The sequence below is a fragment of the Balaenoptera acutorostrata genome, chromosome 8 (assembly GCF_949987535.1).
Source record: "Balaenoptera acutorostrata chromosome 8, mBalAcu1.1, whole genome shotgun sequence".
In the NCBI taxonomy this organism is placed as follows: domain Eukaryota; kingdom Metazoa; phylum Chordata; class Mammalia; order Artiodactyla; family Balaenopteridae; genus Balaenoptera; species Balaenoptera acutorostrata.
The window spans coordinates 81,934,508-81,959,004 of NC_080071.1; the positions used below are offsets into that span (position 1 = coordinate 81,934,508).

Consider the following 24,497-nt stretch of genomic DNA (forward strand, 5'->3'; position numbering starts at 1 on the left):
TTGCTCACCAAAACTGCGTGGTTCCTTTTAAAAGGCCATAATCATAGCAAAATTTGGATAGGATCTGGGTAATTAAGTGGTATCTTTCCTACCAATAAAATATTACATTCATAGCCAGATAATTGGGCATATTTTTAGAGGGTGTAATTGTTCAATTGGAACAGAAACTCTTGCAAGCCGGGACTGGAAGGAGACTTGTGATGTGTTCAGAATTTTCCATGTGTAACTCGGCTCAGCAAAACTAGGGGATTTTGTGGAGGAAGGGCCAGGAAAAATGATTATCATCCATGTTGTTTTTTGTTTGATCCCTTCTAATATCCTTTCTTATTTTTTATTATTTTTAAAACTGTCTACACATTTCAGCTCAGCTTCTATGAACAGATGTGCTGCAGAAGTTCGAGATGGCAGAGAGAGATGCAGGCTACAAAAGAAGTACCTTCCCAGGTTTTTTGTGGCTTCTCATGATTTACCGATTCAACAAATATTTCTTGTGCACCTAGTAGATGACAAGCACTTCTGCAAGCCTGGAGGATATAGCAGTGCCTAGAAACAGTCTCTACCATCATGAAGTTTATGTTTCAGGGTGGGGAGGCAGACAATAAGCCAAGTAGACATAAATAAATAATATGATGATAGTTAACGATAAGCACTATGAAGATACAAAGAAAGTGAGCAGTGGTGAGGGGGGTGAAGAGGCGGGGGATGCCTCTTTCAGATGTATAGAATAGAGAACTAATAAGGACCAACTATATGGCACAGAGACCTCTACTCAATACTCTGTAATGACCTAAATGGAAATAGAATCTAACAGAATGGTTATATGTATATGTATAGCTGATTCACTTTGCTGTACAGCGGAAACTAACACAACATTGTAAATCAACTCTACTCCAATAAAAATCATTCCTCCAATAAAAAAATAGTTATAAATAAATAAATAAAAAAGGTCAGAGAAAACCCTTTGAGAAGAATTGAAATGAAGTGATGGAGCAAACCTTGCAGATATCTGGAGGAAGAACAGCCCAGACAGAGGGAAGAGCAAGTACGAAGGTCCTAAGATCAGAAGATGCTTGGCAATTAGGAATAGGAAGGACGCCATTGTGGCAGGAGCGGGGTGAGCAAGAAGGACACGGGTAGGAAAAGAAGGTGGAAAGAGAGACAAGCGTCGGTTAATGTACGGCATTACGAAACACAGTGAGTAAGGACTCCACAACATCTCCAGTTGTGAATCATTACAATCATTCATTCAACACATATCTTAAAGCTCCTGCTATGTCCCAGAGCCTAGGCTAGACGCTGGGTATGTAAGGCGATGAAGGCAGTCAGGGCTCCCATGGAGTGAACATTCTGGGGCGGACACAGGCAAGCACAGAGGCAACTGTGTTTTACTGTGATAGTGCTGTCATGGGTGAGGGAGAGGGTGTTAGCTGGAGCTCAGTAAAAGTTCACCTAGACAGCTGCAATATAAAGATCATTTTTTTTTTTTTTTTTTAGTGGTAAGCAGTTTTTTATATTTTTTATTTAAAAAAAATTTTTAAACATCTTTATTGGAGTATAATTGCTTTACAATAAAACAATATTTCTCTTTTAGTAGGCTGCATACATTGTTCTCTTGTTGCATGCATTACGTTATTTAGAAATATTACATGAACTGCTCACCCCAGTCATCTGGGTCCTGGACTGAGGGACCACATCTTTTCATCTGTTTCCTTTAATTCAGCTCTGTGTCTGGATCAGGCTTTCTCCAAATTCATGGCAGTGAACGTATCATGCAAAAGACATAACTTAATTAAAGTCTGGCTTCCTGTCATTGAAATGTTCTGGACCTAACTGGAGTTTAGTGAAAAGATTAGAGGGTTATGAAAAACTCACCAGAAATCTGCAAGACCTGGAAGACAGGGTGGGGCAGGAAAGAGTGGGAACAGCAATTTGGATTACGGGTGCTTTTCCTACTTGTTTTGTCAGCTGTGAGTCTCACTTGCTGGTAAATCCTTAGAAATTATATGTGTTTTGTTTCCCCTTTAAATGGTAAATTCACGGTGGGGGGAAAGAACAGTTTCTGCTATGGCTTTGTGTGGGTGTGTGACAAATGATACATAAAGGAGGAAAACAATTCTTATCCTTCGAATCTGTTCACAGAAATACATAGGAAAATTTTGAGAAATCCAGGGCATGTGGCTTCCTGCTCATTCTAAGGGCTTTTACCATATGTGTCCAATGTCTCAGTTATCTCCGTGACTCTGGAATTTTGGTTATTGTTTTAAGCAGCGTGCCGGCATACCCACTGGAAAGCTCTTATTCTCTGCTCTAAGTGCTGTGTACTTTAGGGTGATTGTCGGAGGTTTTTAGGACATGGGTTTGATTGCAAAGAATCCTTATCTCCAAGGTAACACCGACATTCCTATTGGCTGAGAACAGTTTGTCCTCCCTGTTTGGGTCTTTGTGCTATTTGAATAGCATCGTAGGAGCAAATTTACTTGAGAACGTTCAGAGTCCAGGAAATGGAAGCAGCCGCACTGTTCCCAATTACCCTGTGTGCTTGTTCTATATAGTTTGTACCTGCTGAGTGACCCAGGACACCACCCCAAACCTTGCTCAAGATTGACTTCTCCTCACGTAATCTACCCTCTTGCACACCCCCGGCCCTGAGCTCTTTTGTAGTTGTCTTATCTCTACCTAAATTACCATCTTAGCTTGGAGAAACTTGGACCACATTTTTCTCCTGTTTTAATTGGGACTGCTTTTGCTGCTTCTCATACTACGATTAGTTCTTTCTACATGGATCACAGATAAGATGTCTGATGATGAGACAAGGTCTACCCGCTAATCTACTTCATTGCAAAATATTTTTGAAGTGAAATGAATAAAAAGTATTTAGAATGAATGAGCACTATGAAAGTTTACATCTTTTTCTTTGTAACTTTGCAGAAATTTTAATTCTCTTCTAAAACAGGCACTGTGCTGGGAGCTGGGGCTTCAGAGGTGAGGAAAACAAACATGATTTTCCTATCTAGGGAAGAAGGAGGATATTAAACAATCAGTAGACTTGCACCTAGAAATGAGGACACAAAAAAGAGGAGGGTTCCAGGGGAGATTATTTTTAGATTGAATTTCCTGGAAAGAGGTCCCTGGGTGAAAATTAAACCAAGACTTAAACTTGAAGTAGGGGATGGCGAGGGTTGGAGAAGGTTCTGGGAAGGGCATTCTGGGTGTAGTGAGTCCTTGGCGGGGGATCGTTGTCTTGGTCTGAATCACTGAATCATAGTGGCTGCAGCGAGTTCTCAAAGGGACAAGCACTGTAAACTATGGCTGGAGCAAGAGATTTGAGCCACGTGGTGGAAGGAAGGTCTTATTGATTGTAATGATTATGAGTCATCATCGCCAGGTTTTGAGCAGGGCTTGGGGAGTGAGTTCATGACATGTTCAGAGCTAATTGATTATAGTAATTACAGCTGTATATGTAAAGGATCTGATCAGGCATTTTCATTATCACAAAGCAGGGCATTTCTGGGTGTACAGGGAATAGCTAGATAGATAGACTCAGAAATGTATATATGCTACATATGTTTTACACACATATATGTATGTATATACGTATACACGCATATACATGTATACATACACGTATGTATATGTATGTGCATGTATACACACGTACATAGGTGTATATGTGTACACACACATAGAAATTCAAATTTGAGTTTGAAAGTACACTTTGAGACTAGGATTAGAGCATTTCTTTAGATTCCCATTATTATTGTGCAAAGCAACTGTGAGTGGAAGTTTAATTTGTAGATTAAAATCCAAGCTGATATTTAAGTTAGATGTTTAAGATGTGACTTGGAGATAGAAAAAAGACTCACAGGGAATAATCTGAGGACAATAATCTGAGAATGGTACAGACTGGGCAAACCATAATGTCTCTCTTTTCTTACATTTTAGGTTCAGAAATCATGTCAACCGATGACTTTATTGTAAAGAAAAGATAACAAACCTAAATCTAAAACTGAAACGGCAGTCGTCATACCGTCTGAGTAATAAAAGGCTAGATTCACATATAGCCCATGAATTTATCCAAGATGAGGAAGGCTAAAGTCTCCTCTGGGATGCTGCTTCCCATGGCCCACTGTTGGCCTGCCTGTTTGGAACCCCAGCTCTGAAATTACTGTGGATTGAACAGAATTGCCAAATAATAGGAGAAATAAGAGAGCAAAGCTGATTTCGGACCTCAGGTCCGAAAGTCAAGGCTTACGCTCTCCCATTGTCCAATGCTGCTTCAGTTTGTGCTGTGTTTTCAGTGATCCTTAAGAATTCAGAACCCAAAAAGACCAGTATCTGTTCCTCCTGGTCAATGAACTTCTGGTATGGGTCATACCATCTGGTCCCAAATAGAACCATTTTCCTCATTTGAATTTATAGAAAGGTAAATATGGAACTTGTACAAAGGACTTGCTAAAAAAGAATTATAGGGTCATCAGGGTTAAATAAAAATTGTACACAAACAAAGATAAATCCTTTCCCTTTTCCAATCCCAGTCTGTAAAGATGGAGGGTAGACTACACAGGGATAATGGAATATCTATAATATCCCAAACTCAATTACATAAATATTATACAATCTACATGCTCATTACATGCATAGAGCATCAAACAATAGGATGTTCTTGAGATGAGCCACCTCATCTTTTAGAAATATTCTTTCTCTTTTTTTAGAATCTAGTCACACTCTTCTTGAATTTGAAGCACAGAAAACAGCTCCTAATGTCATTTTGCAAAACCTAAAGGGTATATCTGTGGTTTGGAAAAAGGAGAGTTTGAATAAAAGGTGTTAATCTGTTGAATTTTCGGCATTGCCACACACATGCTGTGACTTCCATCCTACATTTTCTCTTTTGCTTTGATTTTAATTGCATTTTTAAATTAAAACTCACTCAAGAAAAAACATCTTTAAAAAAATTAAGCTGGAAAGAAGCTAAGAGTGCCAACACCGAAATGGTAATGTCCAGAAAATTCCAAAGCCTATATATCTCTAAAGGAAGGATTACATCTTCCAAAATAAATTCACTTCTATTATGTGGCTATACATAAGATATAACCCTAATACCAAAGGAAACTGAAATATTGATCTCATAGTTCAATGAACATAAAATCTATATTTATTTAGGCAATCACTCATTTTACAGTTTCCCAGAACTGGTAGGCTCGCGGGCACTGGGGCCATTAATTTTGATAGCTCAGTGCTAAATAAATGTGAAGTATGCGTGAAAGCGTACGCTCTCATTACATATCTTCCAACGTAGAGAGATTTTTAATGAATACTGATAATAATTGATAATGATATTGACTTTACTTTTTCAGCGCTTCCTATGACCCAGGCAGTATGCCAAACACTTCGGGTCAGTGTCTTTTTAAACCTTCACAACATCCTGAGAACATGTATCATTACAGTTACTTAACAGTTGAGTTCAACGAGGCTTACAAAGGTTAGAGTTGACTTTCCCAAGGTTATACAACTACTAAATTGGAATTGGAGTTCAGGCTAATCTGATTCATGAAAGAGTATTGGTACTGTTTTTTTTAAAAGTGTTTAAAACCCCCTTAACTATATATTTGTAAAACAAAAATGCATCATCATCTATAAAGGCAAATTATTCTTTGACTGTATGGCAACTAGAGTCAGATCACCTGGGTTCAAAGCCAGTTTCTACCACTTGGGCAAGTAATTTAATTTCTCTATAATGTAATCTCAGTGCCCATAAAACAGGGTTTATAATAGCATTACTTCCTAGGGATGTTGTAGGTATTAAATAAAATAGTCTCCCCAAAACACGTTGCCTGATACCAAAAAATGCATTCGATACAGGGTAACTATTCTTCTTCTTCTCTTCCTTCTTCTTTTTTCCTCCTCTTCCTCCTCCTCCTTCTTCTTCCTCTTCTTCCTATATTTTCATTACAGATGTTAGCACACATCTACACAACTTCAGTGAAACTGAATGAAATGTTTTATAGTTCTGTAATTTCATGCTGCTTCCTCTGTGATCTCAGATACTTTAAAAGATCACAGACATTTCTATCTTCCTATCTCAACCAGAACAGATTTACAAAGGATAATCCTCAGTAAACTGTATCTATGGAACTGCAGGGATTTGGCTTCCACAAAGTTGACTGCCCAATGGACAGGGGAAAATGTTCCAACCATTCATCGGATTTTTCTCCCAACTTAGTTTTCTTTAACATTGTATCCTCCTGGGTTGAATCTAAATTAACTGAGTTTCTGTTGGGTTCTCAGCATCACGCATTTTCCATGGCTACTTTTTTGTTATCACATTTTTTTCTTTCAAGGCTCAGGAAATTAACTTATTTGCTTACTTCCTTTCTCTGCAGGTAGTGATGCTGCAAGTGATAGCTACTGTGAACTTGTAAAGCTGATGGCTTCAAAATATTTGGGCAAAGGGATAAAGAGTTATAACCAGTGGTTTAATAACTCAGCTATGCCTAAGTTTTAAATATATGTATTACTTTCTCTGACTTGGCCTTCCTAAGTATCATTTGATTGACCACTATGTGGAGGTGATTGGTATGCATAGATAAAACCAAGAGAGTTTTTGGTTTGGGGAACCTGTAGTAATGTAGACATGGAGTTTTATTTAGGTTGTTTTTAAAAATAAGACTAGTCTTTAAGATTAAGTACACCTAAAAACTCTAAGGAGATCAACTTTCATTAAAACACTTTGAAAATGGAGGGAAGAAGGATGAATATCTGAAGGAATGTATGAGAAAGAGAATTGAAAAATTTAAGTCATTATGCTTACATAATAAACCAACTGAGAAACAAACAAGAGAAATATCCAATGTGATTAAGTACTGATTGGATGGTCATGGAAGATGTCTCTGAAGAAGTGACTTTTTTTTTTTGCTGAGATCTGAGTGCTAGGAAGAAACCAGCCATGTATAACTCAGGGATGTCAAACAAAAGCCAGAGCTGGACAGTAAATGGTAAAACTAGATTTTATTTAGGACTATTGCAATAGGGGAAAAGAGACCTCAGTATAGAACTGAGGTCAATTCCAAATACAGTATGGGGCAAGTGGGAATTATTAGAACTAGGAAGCAGGGTGGGAGTCATTGGATGGAAAATTACTAAGAGGAAACACAAGGGTAAGGGGGGATTTCTGGCTAAACTGACCTAAGAGGATTCTTGCTGAAGACAGGCCAGGATGATCAGACATCACTGGGAGTACGGTGGAGGATGGGGAACCCAATCAGATATCAAGGGTGATGAGATATTGAGGGTGGGGGTTTCTGGGTAAACTGGCTTTGGCAGGATTATTACAAATAGTAGATTCTACAGGGAAGTGCATAGATAGGCCTAGAGGAAGGTTCAAGAGCCTGACTACTGTTTTATCAAGAAAAGAGTTTTTGTCAGTTGTGGAATCTAATAGTTTAGCATCCTGTCTGACTGAGATCATCCCTGCAGAATGGTCTCTCTCCCCGATGGATACGTTCCCTCCAGTTCTTTTCTCTATTCCTTCTCAACTTGTGTAAAGTTTGGAATGGCAGGTGGAGTCTGAGAGGCTGCAGTAGTGTAGCCAAGGAAAGGCCCGCAATACAGCCACTCTCTGTTCTTTCCAAGTGGGCTATGTCTAAAGGGCATCCCATGACTAGAGCAGGGGGAGACTGGGAAACAAGATATTTCCCTGGGATGGAAATATCAAATTGGATATTTGTGATCAACTATATAAATAGAGTGAGTCATGTCTCTTTATGAATGCTGGCTGCCTGTCTGGACAGATTCCCATGCAATGGTGTTATTGTGGTGAATTTTCCCTGGTAAAGTATTGGCTTTTAATCTATAAACTCAGAAACTCCATCATTAGATGTCTAGAATAACCAAGATGTCAAAGTAGCCAAGCTCAAAAGAGATGGGTACATGTCTCTCTTTAGGCTGCTATAACAAAACACCGCAGACCTGTAAACAACAGTAATGATTTTTCACAGTTCTGGAGGCTGGAAGTACCGATCAGGCTGCCAGCATGGTCATGTTCAGGTCAGGTTCCAGGCGGCAGACTGCTGACCTCTTCAATGTCCTCACATAGCAGAAGGGGCTGGGGAGCTCTGCAGGGTCTCTTTCATAGGGCCATTATTCTCCTTCATGAGGGCTCCACACTCATGAACTAATTACCTCCCAAAGGCCCACCTTCTAACACCATGACATTGAATGTTAAGATTCCATTATATGAATTTGGGGGTGGGGAGGACACAAACATTCAGATCATAGCAGTGTATGAAACCAGAATTCCACCTTGCTGGTTTCTAATGTGAAATATATGCATAATATTTTGGAAATCACTCTTATTAAAAATTTTCTTGATGAAACTGAAGTTAGAGAAGGAATGACTCGTAAGAATCATATAGGTCAAAGCTTTAGGTTCTATCAGCGTGCTGGGGCCATCCCCACACAGGGATATGACAGAGGACCAGATCCCCTGGGCACTGCTGTGAGGGTCCACCATCTTTTGCTCTGTGAGTTTCCTGGTTTTATAATCCTTGTGGCTAAAAAGATCCCCTCTGTTTGTTCTTCCTTTACATATGTTAATACCTTCACTCTGATTTCAATCCAGTCTTTTTGACCAGAAAGTATGTAATCTCTTTTTATATCTCTTCTCTGAATCATCCTGTGGTGATTTTGTAATACTCAGAAGGCAATCTTACTTCTTTAATTTCCCTATTCTGGTAGGCTGCTTTCTGTTTCCTCAGGGTGCACACTGTACCCTAGTTCTGTGAAAATAACAATAGCATTTTCTATGAGATAGCTACATAAAACAGGAAATTAATTTTAGGATTTTTTTTTTCAGTTATCGATGCTGTGCAATAAACCGACCCAAAATGCTATGGCTTAAAGCAGTAACAATTTATTACTTATTATTTGGTGAGTTGAGTTGGCTTGTATAGGTAGTTCTTCTACTCTATGTGTCATTGGTTGGGGGTCTCTCATTTGGCCATATTCAACTGGCAGGCAGGATGGGTTAGAAGGTCCAACAAGGCTTTACTCACATGCCTGGGCTGTCTTTCTCCTCCATGTGGCCTCTTTGCAAAACTAGGTTGAGTTTCTTCGTAGCTTTTTGGTCTAAGAGGTTTTACATGGCAATTGGCTTTTCAGATAGAGAAAGTGAAAGCTATCAGTTCTCTTAAATTCAAGACTCAGAATATCACTTCCGCCACATTCTGTTGGTCAAGGTAAGTCACAAGGCCTGCCCTGATTTGAAGAGAGGGACATAGACCACCTACTGAAAGGTGGAAAACACACAAGGAAGGAAGGAATTAAGGGTGGCTATCTCGGAAGACTGTCTATCACAACTTGCCTTCAAGTCCCAATCTTTCCAGCAGGCAAATATTGCCCAAAAGTTTCATTGCATTACACCATCAGCTTGAAATCCAGGATTTCATCATCTAAATCATGCCTGTGTGGCACGTTGAGTGAAATTCCTCATACGCAAAGGTCTTTGAACTAAAAGTACAATTTATCTGCTCTACAAAACCAGACATAGACTGGCAGGTCAGGAGTAGGAAAACTGCAGGGTACAGTCTTGTTCAAAAAAGTAGGAGCTTGAGAGAGGGGAGTCACATAGAAGTCACTGGTTCATAGCAATTCGGAAATCCAGTTGTGCACATGTGCCCAGTTCTCCCTATTCGGGGGCAGAATTTATTGATTAGGGCCCAGCTTCCCCCAGTTTTGGTTTTCTGTGGTTCTTAGTTTTGCTCTCTGAGCTCTTAAATCTGCCCTTCGAGTCATCTCTTCTTGTTCATAAGAAATGCCCTGTATCTAATTTAAGCCAAGGCTCTTTCAGTCCCACTCAGCTTTAAGACTATAGTTTTGATCCAGTTCCGTGTCTTACACTGTTTCCATCCACACTTTGATCTGAATTCTGTGTTTTCATGGCTGGCAGATCCAGGATGGTATTACAGCACAGATACTACAATTCCAAATCTGATCCTTTTTGCACATTATCATACTTTCTTGGTCCCACTGTATACAGACTAAAGGTATTTGTAACTTCCATCCCTTTACAGACACCTTAATTTAAAAAAATAAAATAAAATAAGAAAGGAAGAATTTTGTGGATGGTATTATGGGGCTTGTGACTGAAAATAAAAATATTGCTCAAGCCTCTGGAATTGTGAGTTGTGAAAAGAGAGTTATTGTGAGCACAATTCTGCTGAAAGTGGGAAATGTGTCTCTCACCTTCTAGAATCAGCCAGTTCAGTATCACAGAGTGTGGCCATTACTTCTGTTCACTGGACTCTAATTTCCCAGTTTGAATTACCTATTTAAATATATCTCTATAACCAGAGCTCTTCAAGTATATCTCTATAACCAGAGCTCTTCAAGTATACCTCTATAACCAGGCCATATGATAATACCACTATAAGCATGGGTGAGAAGACCTTTTAAAATGATACTTTATGTCATATACAAAATAATGAATTACAGAGCTTTCCCCCCTTATTTCTTTCCTTTGTTTTAAAAGTTATAAAAGATTGAAATGACATTATGAGGTTTTTTTTAAAGTAGTTGATAAGGCATTTGTATTTCTTCATCAGTGATATATGGAGTTTGGGTTGGATAATCTCTAAGAGTCCTTCAAATTCTGGGAGTCTGTGACCAAAGAGACTTTCCATCGGGGAAATACCCACCTGTGATGTTGTCTCTTTTTTCACTTCTTGGGTCAAGAACATTTACAGACACCAAAGCCTGGTTTTACATTACACTTTTTTTGTAATATGGAAAATATTATTTCAGAAGAATAGCTTGACAAGGGACATGGCAGATTTCCAAAATTAACTCTGAAAGACAGATCATCTGGGCATGACTGAAAGCCATGCATTACCTTTGTGCTCAGATATTTCATTTCAAAAATGTCACTTTCTGCTTATTCAATGCTACTGTCATTATACTATTTTAAGCATGAAATTTGTGTCTGGAGCTGAACAGAGATTATTGCTTCTATCTTTGGACTTATTAGTAATGATTTAAAATTCATTCAAGAGCAATAAAAATCACCTTTTTATTGTGGTTGAATTTGGTTAAGTGTTGAAATTTGGAATGCAATTTTTACTGTCTTTTATTAGCAGTAGTTGAGCATCTATGTATGTAGATCAAGACTATTTTTAAGCACCTTCTAAAGAAATAACTTTTGAAACATGAGTTTTTTCCTTAATTTTTAATTCCCCAGGGTGATGTTAAACTAGAATAAATCATGGGGCAAAGTTGCTAAAAATTTCAGACTTTTTCTTATTTGGGTAAACAAAAAACAAACAAAGCAGATATGACAGTTGTAACAAAATTTCATATTTACTCAATACATGGAATAAGGTGAACCCAGATAATGTCCCAAATGCAGAGACAAATCAGTTCATTAGAGATGAAATTATTCCCTCCTCTGACTTTTCAGAGAGAACCATGAGATTGCAAGGAGGATGTGGAATGGGAACCAGACATTGCCTGGAAGAAAAGTCTCCCAATATTGAAGGAATGAATCTGTTTATTCATCCTGATTGGCTGTAATTTACTTATTGCTTTACTCACTAAATAATCCTCAGTTCTCTCATTTTAAATTTGGATTCATACAAAGGAAGAGGAGCAGGAAACAAAATGTGTTTGAATTATATGACTCTGCCTGCATTTGGCTCTTTTCACCACACAGGGAAGGGGAGAGGGAAGAAGCTTGCCCAGATAATGAAGGATTTGCTGGGCAAGGTTGGCGGGAGAATTGCTTCTGATGGTGGGCAGCAGAACCTACAAAACCTAGTGGAGCAGGGAGTCTATATGCCAAAGCAAACAACAACAGAAAACAAAGAGCATCTAGAAAATGGGTCTAATTAAATAGCATGACACGTGCCTTGGCACAAATCAGAAGTTGGAGCATCAGATCAAGGAGAATCAGAATAACAGGCAGTGTGGTGGAAGGATGCTCTTGGGTGCACCTGGGATCAGCATCTCTGTGTTCAGCTGTAATATGCTCTCTGTGATGTGGCTTCAGGGGGTGAGGAGGTATCGGGCAAGGGAAGGTGTGAGTTACATTTAAAAGACTGGGAAAGAGTTAAATTAATTCTTCAAGTAGCAAAGCTTATTAAAGTATTACAGTGCCAGAGGATGAAAAAGTGGGTGCTCAGGAGTTAGCTTTATAGGGTCTTTACATAGGGCTCAATCAGTATTCTCTTGTCTATGTCATCTCAAGCTGACATAACAAAATTCCACAGGCTGGGTGGCTTAAACAACAGACATTTATTTTCTCATAGTTCTTGAGGCCAGAAGTCCAAGATCAAGGTGCCAGCATAGTCAGTTTCTGGTGAGAATTCTCTTTGTGCCTTGCAGATGGCAACCTTCTCACTATGTCCTCACAGGGTGGAGAGAATAAGACAACGAAGATACCCCAGTGACTCCTCTTATAAGGGCACTAATCTCATCCATCATGAGGACCCAGCCCTCATGACCTCATGACCCAATTATCTCTCAAAGGATCTACCTCCAAATAACATCACATTGGGGGTTAGGACTTCAACATATGAATTTGTGGAGGGGACACAGTTCAGTCCATAGCAACTGTCAATTTTGATTACCTCAGAGTCATCATAAGAGTCACATATTATACTTAATGCCCCTTGTCAGATAATACCTGTACTTGGTTTGGTACTGAAGTTGTCCTAACAGTACAAATAAATTTTTGAAATTTCTTCATAATGAATAGTTACCTTAATTCTAACTATGTTGTGTTCTAGAATAGAGCCTTTTTCTTTCTTCCACATTTCATAGATATGGCGGGTCTTTATTTCATTTTTTTCTGATCTTTTGGCAAACAAAGTTGCATATTCTGAGTGCAACCCAAACATTGGTCTTGCCTATTCCAAAGGCCGTCTTCTAATCTATGTGGGAAGAGGGATGTTGGTTCCAGGGAAGAGGCTGCTGCTTCCCTGAATATCATGTCACTCTCAGCTCTACCACTGATCTCTAGCTTCCTGGGAATCCTGGGTTATGGTCTTCCCTCAATGCAGTGTTGCTACCTAGGCTTGGGCTCTGCCTGTCCTGTTATTTCTGTCCGTACAATAACCCAAGTCTATGTTTAGGGAAGGGTCAAAGAAAAAGGCAGTGAATTATAATTTGGGAACCTGAAAAAAATGAAAATCTTATTCTAAGTATGATTTTAAGCATATAATGAAGTTATCCATCTCATGGACACACATTCATTCCTAGCTTTAGGTTAACTCTCCATTTACAGAACACCTTGCTACTTCACACACCATCCAGCTCCTAGAACTCAATAGTCAGTGGCAGATATTCCTACAGTGTGAGTTACTTAGCCTAGGATGACACACTGAGGTGGAGCATGACAGGAAACAAGCTTCAGAAGAATAATCTGGATGGATTTTTGTTCTAAGTCCTGGCTCTTTCAAACTCCCTCCAGTTCTAAGTCAATCTCACTCATTAATTTATGGGTTTACTTTATTTGGGCTCTGATTTTTGTATGTAATCTGATGACCTATTTGAATCATATGAAAATTAACATGCATGGTAGATTTCAAAACCAATAAAAATTTATGACCAGTAGGAGATATAGAGAGGAGCTATTGGTCACTTTGGGTCCTGCCTAAAGAATTATCCGGATAGTTTTCATTCCATTATGTCCCTAGGCTTTTCCCTTTTGACACTAAAAGGCTCTACTGCTGTATCATCCCCCTGTAAAATGGCATCTAGTTTTTTCCTATTGTAAGTTAAGGAAAAGTCGACATACATTAAGAAACTTCCCTTCAACAAGCTGCTTGACTGTAGTGAGTGAAACCATCATCATGGGTACAATAGAGCAGAATATTTGAAAGCAGGAATGACCTAGAAAAGCAAAAGATATAGCCACTGCTAGAATATTTGATGGGGTCTCTTTCTCTGAAGGCATGATTGATGCATAAAGCAGCCACCTAACTAATCTTTAATCACTTGCTTCTCCTATAGTAAGTTTTAGAAAAGCTCCTGTGTCATAAGTTTTGCTAGTTGAAAAAAAGACCCAGAAAATTTGGGGTGTTTCCTGGTTTGTGCCTTGAGACCTCCCCTCCCTTCAAGCTGCAAATTATAGAGAAGGCTGTTCTTTTCTCATAGGTGTACACCTATAAGCTATACCGTCAACTTACATTATATGCTACCACTTACCACAAGCAACTACATTCTGCCACATTGCATAAAAATGATACTCATTGTAATCATATATCAGCACAATGAGATAATGAGATAACATCAAGACTCCAGTACTTTCCCTGCATGCTAAACAATTGATTGCAGTCACAGAAACATTGCCAGCCTGTTCCAGCCTACTAGATGGAGTCAGAAGTTTATGTTCCATTACAAGGGGGGCTTCCCGTAGGCTGTGGGGTGTACTTGTATGCATATCTGTTGTGAGTTTCCAGAAGTTATTCTTGAAGCTTACACATCATTCTCTGGATTATTCTCTTGTAAAACTGTCTAGGGGGTTCTGATGTGTCAGGGCAATAAATTCATTCCAAGACAGCATTTGGGATATCATAAGAGATCTTATGAACTAAAACAGACAAATACACCATAATCAACAATACCTGGAGATTTGGAGATTAACTTGTCTAGCCTCATAAAATGTTCACATCAATTTCCCCTGAAGTATCAGACCCATTTGTATAAAAGTTATTTATCTGAACCAAGACAGAGATTAAGTCTAGCAGGCTGGAACATTTTTATCCCAAATAAAAGCAAGATGTGATCATGTGTAATAGCCACATCATTTAAAGGGCTCAGTCCCCATGGTATTTTTGTAAGCATTTGTACTAATAGAAACTCTAGATTTTTTTCCCTAAGTTTCTTTGTTGCTGAATTCTTAGAAGTTGATTTTTATAAAATGTGTGATTGTTTTTATCCAATTGTGTCATCTGAAGTTTCTATTTAGGAATTCTAAGACAGAGGGATGAATAAGTCCTGGTCTTAATGCATTTATCAGTGTTGGATTATTTATATTAGTTTGAAGATACATATTACTACTGTTCTTGCATCATAGTTTTCTAAATATGGAAATGTTTGACTTTTGTTGGATTTGTAGTCTACGTCTTCAGCTTGAAACGAAGCATTAGCCCTCCCCTCAAATGTTTAGAGTAGTAAATCCACCTGAAAGTCATATTTGAAAGCTTTCCTATTGTACTCATCTATTTTATGTGTTTTTTTTTCTCCTTCTTCTTTTAGTGTCAGCCAAACCAAGACCCCACAGTGATGAATATTCAAAGAAGGTTCCTCCTCCAAAACCAAAACGGAATCCAGACACTCAGCTCAGCGCATCTTTTGACGAAACGTATATCAAGAAGCACGTGCCCCGGAGGACCTCACTCCCTCGGGACTCCTCCCTCTCCCAGGTCAGCAGCCCCTCAGGGGACCCCGAGGAGGAGGAACCCGTGTACATTGAGATGGTGGGGAACATCCTCAGAGACTTCCAGAAAGACGATGACGACCAGAGTGAGGCCGTCTACGAAGAAATGAAATACCCCATTTTTGACGACTTAGGCCAAGACTCAAAGTTTGACCTTGACCATCACAGTTGTTCTTCGCAGTGTGCTACTCCCACGGTGCCTGACTTGGACTTGGCCAAGTCCTCAGTGCCATGTACCCCAAAGGGTTTGCTCTGTGACATCCCTCCGCCCTTTCCCAACCTGCTTTCTCATAGACCCCCGCTGCTGGTGTTCCCCCCGGCCCCTGTGCAGTGCTCCCCCAACTCTGACGAGTCTCCGCTCACCCCCCTGGAGGTCACAAAGCTTCCTGTGCTGGAAAACGTGTCTTATATGAAACAGCAGGCCGGGGCGTCGCCATCCTCCTTGCCGTCTCAGGCCTCCGGCCACCCTAAACTGGAGAAAGACCAGGCCGGAGCCCTGGGACCCGTTCCTGCAGCCTCGGTTCTCTCCTCATCCCCTCCCCCGCCTTCCACTCTATACCGAACGCAGTCTCCCCACGGCTACCCCAAAAGTCACTCCGCCTCACCGTCACCCGTCAGCATGGGCAGGTCCCTGACCCCGCTCAGCCTCAAAAGGCCCCCGCCCTACGACGCCGTGCATTCAGGCAGCCTCTCCAGGAGCTCTCCATCAGTGCCTCATTTGACCCCCAGACCGGTGTCGCAAGATGGGAGCAAGATGGTCAATGCCTCGGTCAGTACCTACGGGTCGGCTCCGAGCGGCTCCCGGTCCAGAACGCCCACGAGTCCTTTGGAAGAACTAACCAGCCTCTTTACCTCGGGACGCAGCCTGCTGAGGAAGTCGTCCAGCGGCCGCCGCCCTAAAGAACCTGCCGAAAGTAAGTGCACAGACGCTTTCCTTTGTGACTTGAGGGCAGTGAACCCCGTGATGTACAGATAAGGCACGTAGTAGTGATATTTGGTCCTTTTAGTTGAAGTCTCAAGATGTGTGATTTTGCTTTCGCCATATCAAAGGAAATAGTGCGTTCTCATGGGTCCTTAAAAGCAAAAGACAGAGGCAGGGCAGTCTGAGTCAGAGGGTTGAAGATGCTACCCTCCTGGTTTTGAAGATGGACGAGGGGGCCATGAGCCAAGAAATCAGGAAACCTCTAGAAGATTGAATAGTCGAAGGAACAAATTCTCCCCTAGAGCCTTCAGAACGAATGGCAGCCCGGCCTACAGGCTTCATTTTAGGCAAGTGAAACCCATTTCAGACTTCTGCCTTCTAGAATTGTAAAGTAATAAATTTGTGTCATACTTTTAAGACACCAAAAAAAAAAAAAAAAAAAGGAAATAGTACATTCTGAGAGAACTAAAAGTGATGGTCTGCACAATATAACATATTAAAAAGAATCAGTTTTAAATTTAAAATAAAGTGTAAGATCTAAATTCTTCAGGGGCTCTGGGAAACTAACAAAGAAAACAGATCACTATAAAATTTTTAGGTACACGTCTCAATTTGGGGGGGAAATTATACATTCAAACATGGAATTGGTTAAGTGTTAAAATTATCTTGCATTAAAAGCCTGCTTGAGCAAATCTGTATTAGAAAGCCTTTGCTGCAAAGAAAGCAATTCGAATAGAATCATTACTTTTTTAAAAAACAATGAATGATTCTCTCCACATACTTCATGTTGTTACATTCTTACCTTTCTGCTAAACTAGAATAGGCTCACTATTTCCCTTTTAAAACCGTTGGTAATTAGCATCTTATTCCCATGGTACTCTTCCTATATCCATCAATATGTAAATTACAGAAAGATCACTAAGTCATAAATAGGAGGGGAACATTATATGTACCCCTGAATTTCAAAGGCCAGGGAATGTCTCTATCTGAATGGCTAATCCTTTTGTGAGCCCCAAATCACTGCCTAATGATATTGTAAAGTCAAAACAGATCCCAGTTTTCTCAATGTTCATTTCATTAAATTACACTGCTTTCTTTTATTTAAAAATGCCTTAGGGCACCTAAGCTGAAAATTAATCACTTACATCTCAAATGATCCCACCACAGGATTTTATTATTCTACTCATACAGTTACACTGAGTACCTTCTTTAAAGGAAAAGAACTCTTCAACATGTCTGAGGAAGATGATGATGACACTCCTTAGATAATTAATATTCATTGGTAGTTAAAAGCCATTTATCTTGTCTTTTTTTCTCTTTAACCAGAGAGATTTATGAAAGCATTAACCACTTAAATAATTCTACTCCCTCCCTCCCCAATAAAAACATTTCATTTACCTGACTGAAAGGCAAAAACTTCTCATATTTTAGACATATCTCGAATTAAATACATACATGAATACACTAAAATATTTTTTAAATTATTTTAAAAATTGAATTAAAACTAGGAACCTCCTATTTCTAGAGTGGTGGTTCTCAGCTGGGGTGATTTTGCCCCCAGGGACATTCAGCAGTATCTGGAGATATCTTTGGTTGTCACAACTGGGGGTGCTACTGACATCAAGTGGGTAGAGACCAGAGATGCTCCTCAACAGCCTACAATGCACAGGACAACCTGCTACAAAAATTAAAAAAAAAAAAAAGCAAAGAACAGAAAAAAAAGGATTATCTCATCCACAATGTCAATAGCGTCAAGTATGGGAAACTCTGATCTAGACAATTTATTAAAATTGAAAGTTTTTTCCATACGATTGATTTGGTTTAAACTCAGATCGAGTAAGGTTTTTGGGAAAAGTTGAAAAAAAATAAAGGAAAAGATTTTACTCTCAAAATACGTAATGGTTAGTATGAAATTAGTAGAAGTTTCATCCAAGAATTGGTGAAATTAGCCAATATTCTCCCTATCTACCAGTTTCTTTGGAGGATTCTTAGCAGCTCCAGCTGGCAGCTATACCAGTTAGCTAGAAAAAGTATATGTTAAAAAAAAGTGATTAACTAATGAAGTTATTTCAAGAAAAATCCATCTGTTAGAATCAGTCTATGTGCTATATGTCACAGACTTCTCCATTCGACTCCAAAATGAGCTTTATGTGCTTCTAAAACCAAGCTTGTACATGGAGAAGTGATCTAGGTTCTTTATAGCTTTTTAGAGATCCTAGGATTAAATTCCTTCCCATGTGCTATTAACTGTGTATCAACCCTTCAGAGGAAGGTCATGCCCTGGGTTACATGAATTCCAATATTTTACTTTACACAAATGGAAGGGAGGAAAAATGCACATAGTGTTTCTAATGAATAATCCAATGCCATTTACTTTTGATTCTGGAAGAAAATAGAAAAACACTGTCTGATGTTAAGAAAATCATAGGGGCTCTCAGAATCTTCCTGTAATCCAAAATGTAGATCCAAAATTGTTGATAATTGAAAGTTAACCTACAATTACTGCTGCAGTACACTCAGTGATACAACTATCCCCTCCACTCTTGACAGATAGGATTTGTAGACGCCTGCTGATAACAAAGGGACAAGATAAGTCATATGAAGTAGTATAACATTCATGACCCCTGAGTCACATTTGGCATTTTTTTTATATTTCAGAGATAAAAGTAAGACTGGTATTTCTGTGCTCCATACCCCTCTAGATTTACTGGAAATGTCAATTTTTCAAGTTTTCTGGTATTCAATTCAAAGCAAATATAATATTTCCACTTTAATTTAAAAACCTATGTCAAATAAAATTTATCCCTTCAACTTTTATTTTTAATACTCTATAAAAGATACACCTAATTTAATAATTTCATATCTTAAAGGCTTATAATTATTGATGGCGGTTGCAAAATAGGAAAGAGATAAAATAAGACAATAGTGGTAGACCATGAATCAATTTCATTTTGCTTCACCATTTTCTAAATACAGCCTCCATATTAATTGTTCTAGGAAGCATGTTTTTCCTAGTTGATGTGACATTATTATGTTTAACTGTATATGAGTATACTAACAATAATAAATTTAGTTGAATTGGTTATTATTAATATTTTTTAAATTTGTGCAGAGAGATAGAGGACATAAGGCATGTAAGAAGTTATTAACTTGTATTTTATTGCTGTAAATTTCTGTGTCTATATGAGAAGTAGGTGAAGTACAAATATGTTTTGTGGTGAATTTGGAGACTCAAATGATAATGTTCTACCTCTCATTTTTATCTTCCTTTTACACATTTTTATTTTATATATCCTTTGATTGGAATCTTTAGAATACCTAAGTCATGAATGGGCCATGAAATTATTTTATTTTAATAAATCAAGAGCCATGAATCATAGAAATTATTAGCCAGAATCAAGTGAGAAAAAACTCTTTCATCCCGTCAAATAAGAAATAGTTTAAAAATAAAGTTTAGCCTCTATTTAATACAAATGCATGAATGTATGTTTCTATGAAAATGTACAAGGCATAATGAAGGATATAATTAAATTTTATAATATACTTGAGAGAATGTGATAGAAAAGTTAAAAGTGGAAAAATTTAAAGAGAAAATTAAAAAAAGAAAGAAACATGAAACATCAAAGAGAAAAGACTAATTAAAAAACTGAGGCCCCAAGAAAAATACACACACACACAATGCACACATCAGGTCAAATGGACATATAAACAAATATAGGTGTCAACATATGAAGCACATACAAAGGTACACAGAGAACCAGAGAAGAAGCACCAAAACACAGTAGGACCAAAGAAGGATCAAAGGAAAAAAAAAAGATGCAAGCTCACTCATCTGGTATTGCCATATATATATATATATATATATATATATATATATATATATATATATATAAATGGTGGGTTGGCATTACCAAAGACCTTCATCATACTCAATAATATTCCACATTAATGGAGATACACAATTTTCTGTTGTTAAATCTTTCAGCCCTTTAAAAAGACTCCTATTTAAGACTTTGAGGTGTTATGTTACATTTTTACAATTATAGATATAAATGTGTCCTATAGGTCTGATGAAACACAGTTGGGAATCAGATGTAAACTTTGCCTTTCCATTCACTTCCTTAAAAAACAACAGCAGTAACAAAAACCAAACACAAAGACAACAACCCAAAGCAACCATCAAACAAACAAAATAAAACCAAAAAATTACCCCATGCCCCCCATGCCTTCACACACATACCTGTCTCAGTTTTCATGTAACTTGAGGTCCAGCGATGCCTAAAATATTAGGCATTGCTGGTGAAGCAACTGATCCAACTTACTCTTACTAATTTAATTAAAAAAATAATTTTAAATTGAAAAAACAATGATTTTGGAAGAAAATCTCTTAAAACACATTTCTGTATGTGTATAGTATCCCACTTTTGGGGAAAAGGAAGGGTATGCTAACATCACATAGCCGTCTTGATGATTCAGGGTCACTGTTGTGATCGTCACTGTGTGTGTACTATGTGCTAGTGCACATGAAGTGTCCATCAAGGTGACCTGAACAGGGGAGGCCTCACACAGGGGTGGCTATGATTGTCCTGTCATTTTTAGTAGTAGTGACAGCATTGATAGATTAACTGTGATGCTGGGGTGTCCTCAGGAGGGCTCTTTGAGGTTGTATAGCTGACTAACCCTCTACAGCTCTACCATTTAAGTTCACTTAAATTCTGTCTATTTCTCGTGGTTTTCCTGCCTCGTCTCTTTCTTCCAGGTAGTTCTATTGATGCACCCTCCCCTTCTTTCCTATTCTCCTTTCACGCTTTTCCTTATTGTATTGTATTATCACACCATTAATCAGTTGTGGACCAAGAAACCAGATACCCAAACTTGTCTGTGGAGCCTCTCATCTAACTCAAGTGTGTGACTTCAGGGTAGGGACTTTGTGACCTTGACTTCCAAAGGCCACTTGAATCCATTTACTAAGTCTTGGATGAAGTTCTTGGACCCATGTCTGAGATGGTCAGGGATATTCACTTCCCAAGAACTAAGCTGTCCTGGAAAACATGGAACGAATGTTACTTTATTTTAGGAGAACTTACACTTTTTGTTTAACCTATTGAAAATCATTTTTTTCAGTAAAATCTAGCAAGCGCACTAGCTAAGGACTTTACTTTCTCTCCTTTTTATTCCTATGAAAGCAGAGACTGACAAGGAGTGGGTAGGACAGAGAAGCAAAGGGGATGGGCAGGGAAGAGAACCCAGGAGTCTGGCTCTTTCATTTGCTGTGGGGAATGGGTGAGCCTTCAGCCCGTGACTGCCCACTGCCAAGCATGTTGACTTTGAGCAGAACTTCTGGGCGTGTGGTGTAGAAGCCACCTGGCCAGAGTTGGGGGGAGGCAGGATATTGAACCTCTGGGACACACAGATCCTTCAAAGGCATTTAGGAGTTGAGCTACACCCAGAATAACTGAAGAGATCTCAGAGGATATGACAAGGAGGATTCCAGAAGGCCTGGCAAGACCAAGGCCTATAGGTTCTGCTAAATTTCTTAAATAAAACCATGACTCTTGTCAGGTTCTTTTCCTGCTGTTTATTGCTTGCCTTCCTGCTGAGTCCCACACTGTGGCCTCAGACTGGTTTCTGCCTTAGCAAGACTCCTTCTAGTAGGTCAGAAGGAAAATTGAGCCTGCACCTGGGTTATGAGGATGCTCTCAGGCCAGGACGCCGGGGACATGCTCCAGGGAAGATCCTTGGGTCATTCAAAGCAGAGTGGGCGGGACTTCCCTGGTGGCGCAGTGGTTAAGAATCCGCCTGCCAATGCAGGGGATAAGGGTTCGAGCCCTGGTCGGGGAAGATACAACATGCCGCAGAGCAACAAAGTCAGAGCACCACAACTACTGAGCCCACGCGCCTAGAGCCCGTGCTCCGCAACAAGGGAAGCCACTGCAATGAGAAGCCTGCGCACCGCAGCGAAAAATAGCTCCCTCTCGATAGCCACAACTAGAGAAAGCCCACGGGCAGCAAAAAAGACCCAATGCAGCCAAAAACAAAAAAATTAAAAAACAAACCACAGCGGGCAAAGGACCTCCTGCATTATATTCACCTACCTATTGTTAAAAATACAGATTCCTGGGCTTTACAATAGACTGACTTGTTCAATGAGAAATCCTGGAGGTTGGACCTGGGATCCTGACTTCCTAAGGGCAATCCCCAGTAGTATTTATGCCTATTATCTAACAGTAACTCAGGGGTATACGGCTAAATATCAGCAACACCATTTACTTGTGTGCAAGAGAAACCTATAACACATTGCTTTCATCTAACAAAGTCAAAAACAGAATTTGTATAAGGGAAAGAAGAGAAAGGGGGAAAAAGTAAAACCCAGATAACTTGAAATGAGTGAATGTTGTTTTTCTTTCCTTAAGTTAGCTACTGATTAGTTGGCAACTTGTAAAAAAACCCTCAGGGTCATCTGGTTGGATCAGCAGGGAAAAGTATTTCACTACCTCAAGATTCTTCCGGAGACCTTGAGAGGTTAACATTGTATCACATGGTGGGCAATGTGTGAATAATGTCCATTCTTGTTCTTACTTATAACCTTCCTCTTAGTCATGCTAGGTCTGTGTCATTTACTTCATCAGAATTTCTCAAAACTTAAATTTGAGAACCACTGGTAAGAGCTACTTCAGGCAGGAGTTGTTTCTGTTTTTCAGACAGGCAGGGGAACTTGAGACTCAGGCCAACAGCAGTTTTTACCCCAGAGGTCCGTTTAGATGGGTCCAGGTCATTTAAGTGGGAGGACTAGCCTGAGGAGGGTGGGGCCCCCACATAGAGCCATGATGCAGAGCAGGGGCGTGCTGTTGAGAGAGGATACCCGGCCCCATGATCTAGCCAATGCCGGAGAGCAATACAAGAGAATGGGAGTCTTCCTTGTGGGATGCTGGAAGGAATGATGAAAGCAAGGAGGAGGTCTAACTGTCATGACCGGGCCAAGGATCTCAGTGCTTAGAGCTGACAATGCTGATGGGGAAATGAGGTGATGAGATTCTTGGAAAATGCTTTTGCCTCAGAAACAATTTCAAGTCCAACTAAGCCCAGAGTGGAATTCATCCAAGAAGCAGTGGTAAGGTCCTGGGGAAATAATGCAGCCCCAAGCTTTTCCTTCAGAATGCTCCCATAACAATAGGAGCATATATCAGTACTTACTTTTATGCCATTTACTCTATGCCAGACACGGTTCTAAGCATTTTGCTTGTATTCCACCCTCATAGCAACACGTGGAAGCAGGTGATATTAACACTGCTATTTTAAAGATGGGAGAAACTGAGGCACAGCTTACCCAGGGTCACATAGGGAGTAAATATGAGACTTGGACCCAGTTTATTTGGCTTCAGAGTTTCTGGTCCTAATGATACTTTATCTATACTTGACCAGTCTCCCTAATTTCTTTCCCCTCCCAATTGCCATTAAAATATACCAGTTACCATCAAAAACTCTAATGGCTCATACTGTTATCACTCCCAGAGATATCTGCTGGATAAAAGGAAGCTGGATCTGTACCTAAATAGCATGGACCACTTAATGGTTGTCATCAACTTAGGAAGGGGCTGGAAAACATTTTCAGAACCCTCCGAAATTCACTTTGGAATATCCTAGTCACTGCGAGGGGATTTTCTGGACCTCAGGCTTCTGAGCTGCCCCTGAAGGCATGTGGTCTGCCCAGCGGGCCTCACAGTTAAATGACCTAGGCAAAGAGACTGTGAGTGGTCCTAATGCTTTGAAGCATAACTTAAGGATATATGGGCACATTCCTTTGGTCCGAGAGGTTTGCAATACCGAGCTACCAAATAGAAGATCCATCCTCCAGCGATATGGGGCTTTTGTCCACAGATCCTTGCATCTTGTCCATAACTAAGCAGTGTCTTGGTGGCCCAGGGCTACCCCAAGGGAAAAAAACACTCCGTGCATAAAAAAAATAAAAAATCAGCCAGTGCCCAAAGGCAATGAGAGCCCTAGCATCACTAACCTAGAAACTGATCTAGTAAAACAACAAAAGCTCCAGAAGAGCCCTATGCAAAATGCTTCTTGGCGTCACCTCTTTTCTCTTTAGATTTGTGTTAATGTGTACTTGGCAGAATCAGACACCCATCTTTA

General features: G+C 39.5%; 1 protein-coding gene across 2 annotated transcripts in view; it reads left to right on the forward strand.

The window, feature by feature from the left end:
- NYAP2 (neuronal tyrosine-phosphorylated phosphoinositide-3-kinase adaptor 2) overlaps positions 1-24,497 on the forward strand; it is a 165,853-nt gene that overhangs the window by 42,996 nt on the left and 98,360 nt on the right. For both annotated transcript variants that reach the window (XM_057551589.1, XM_057551590.1), the window contains exon 3: positions 15,253-16,347. In XM_057551589.1, coding sequence (XP_057407572.1) covers positions 15,253-16,347 — 1,095 coding nt within the window. The remainder of the gene's footprint in view (positions 1-15,252; positions 16,348-24,497) is intronic.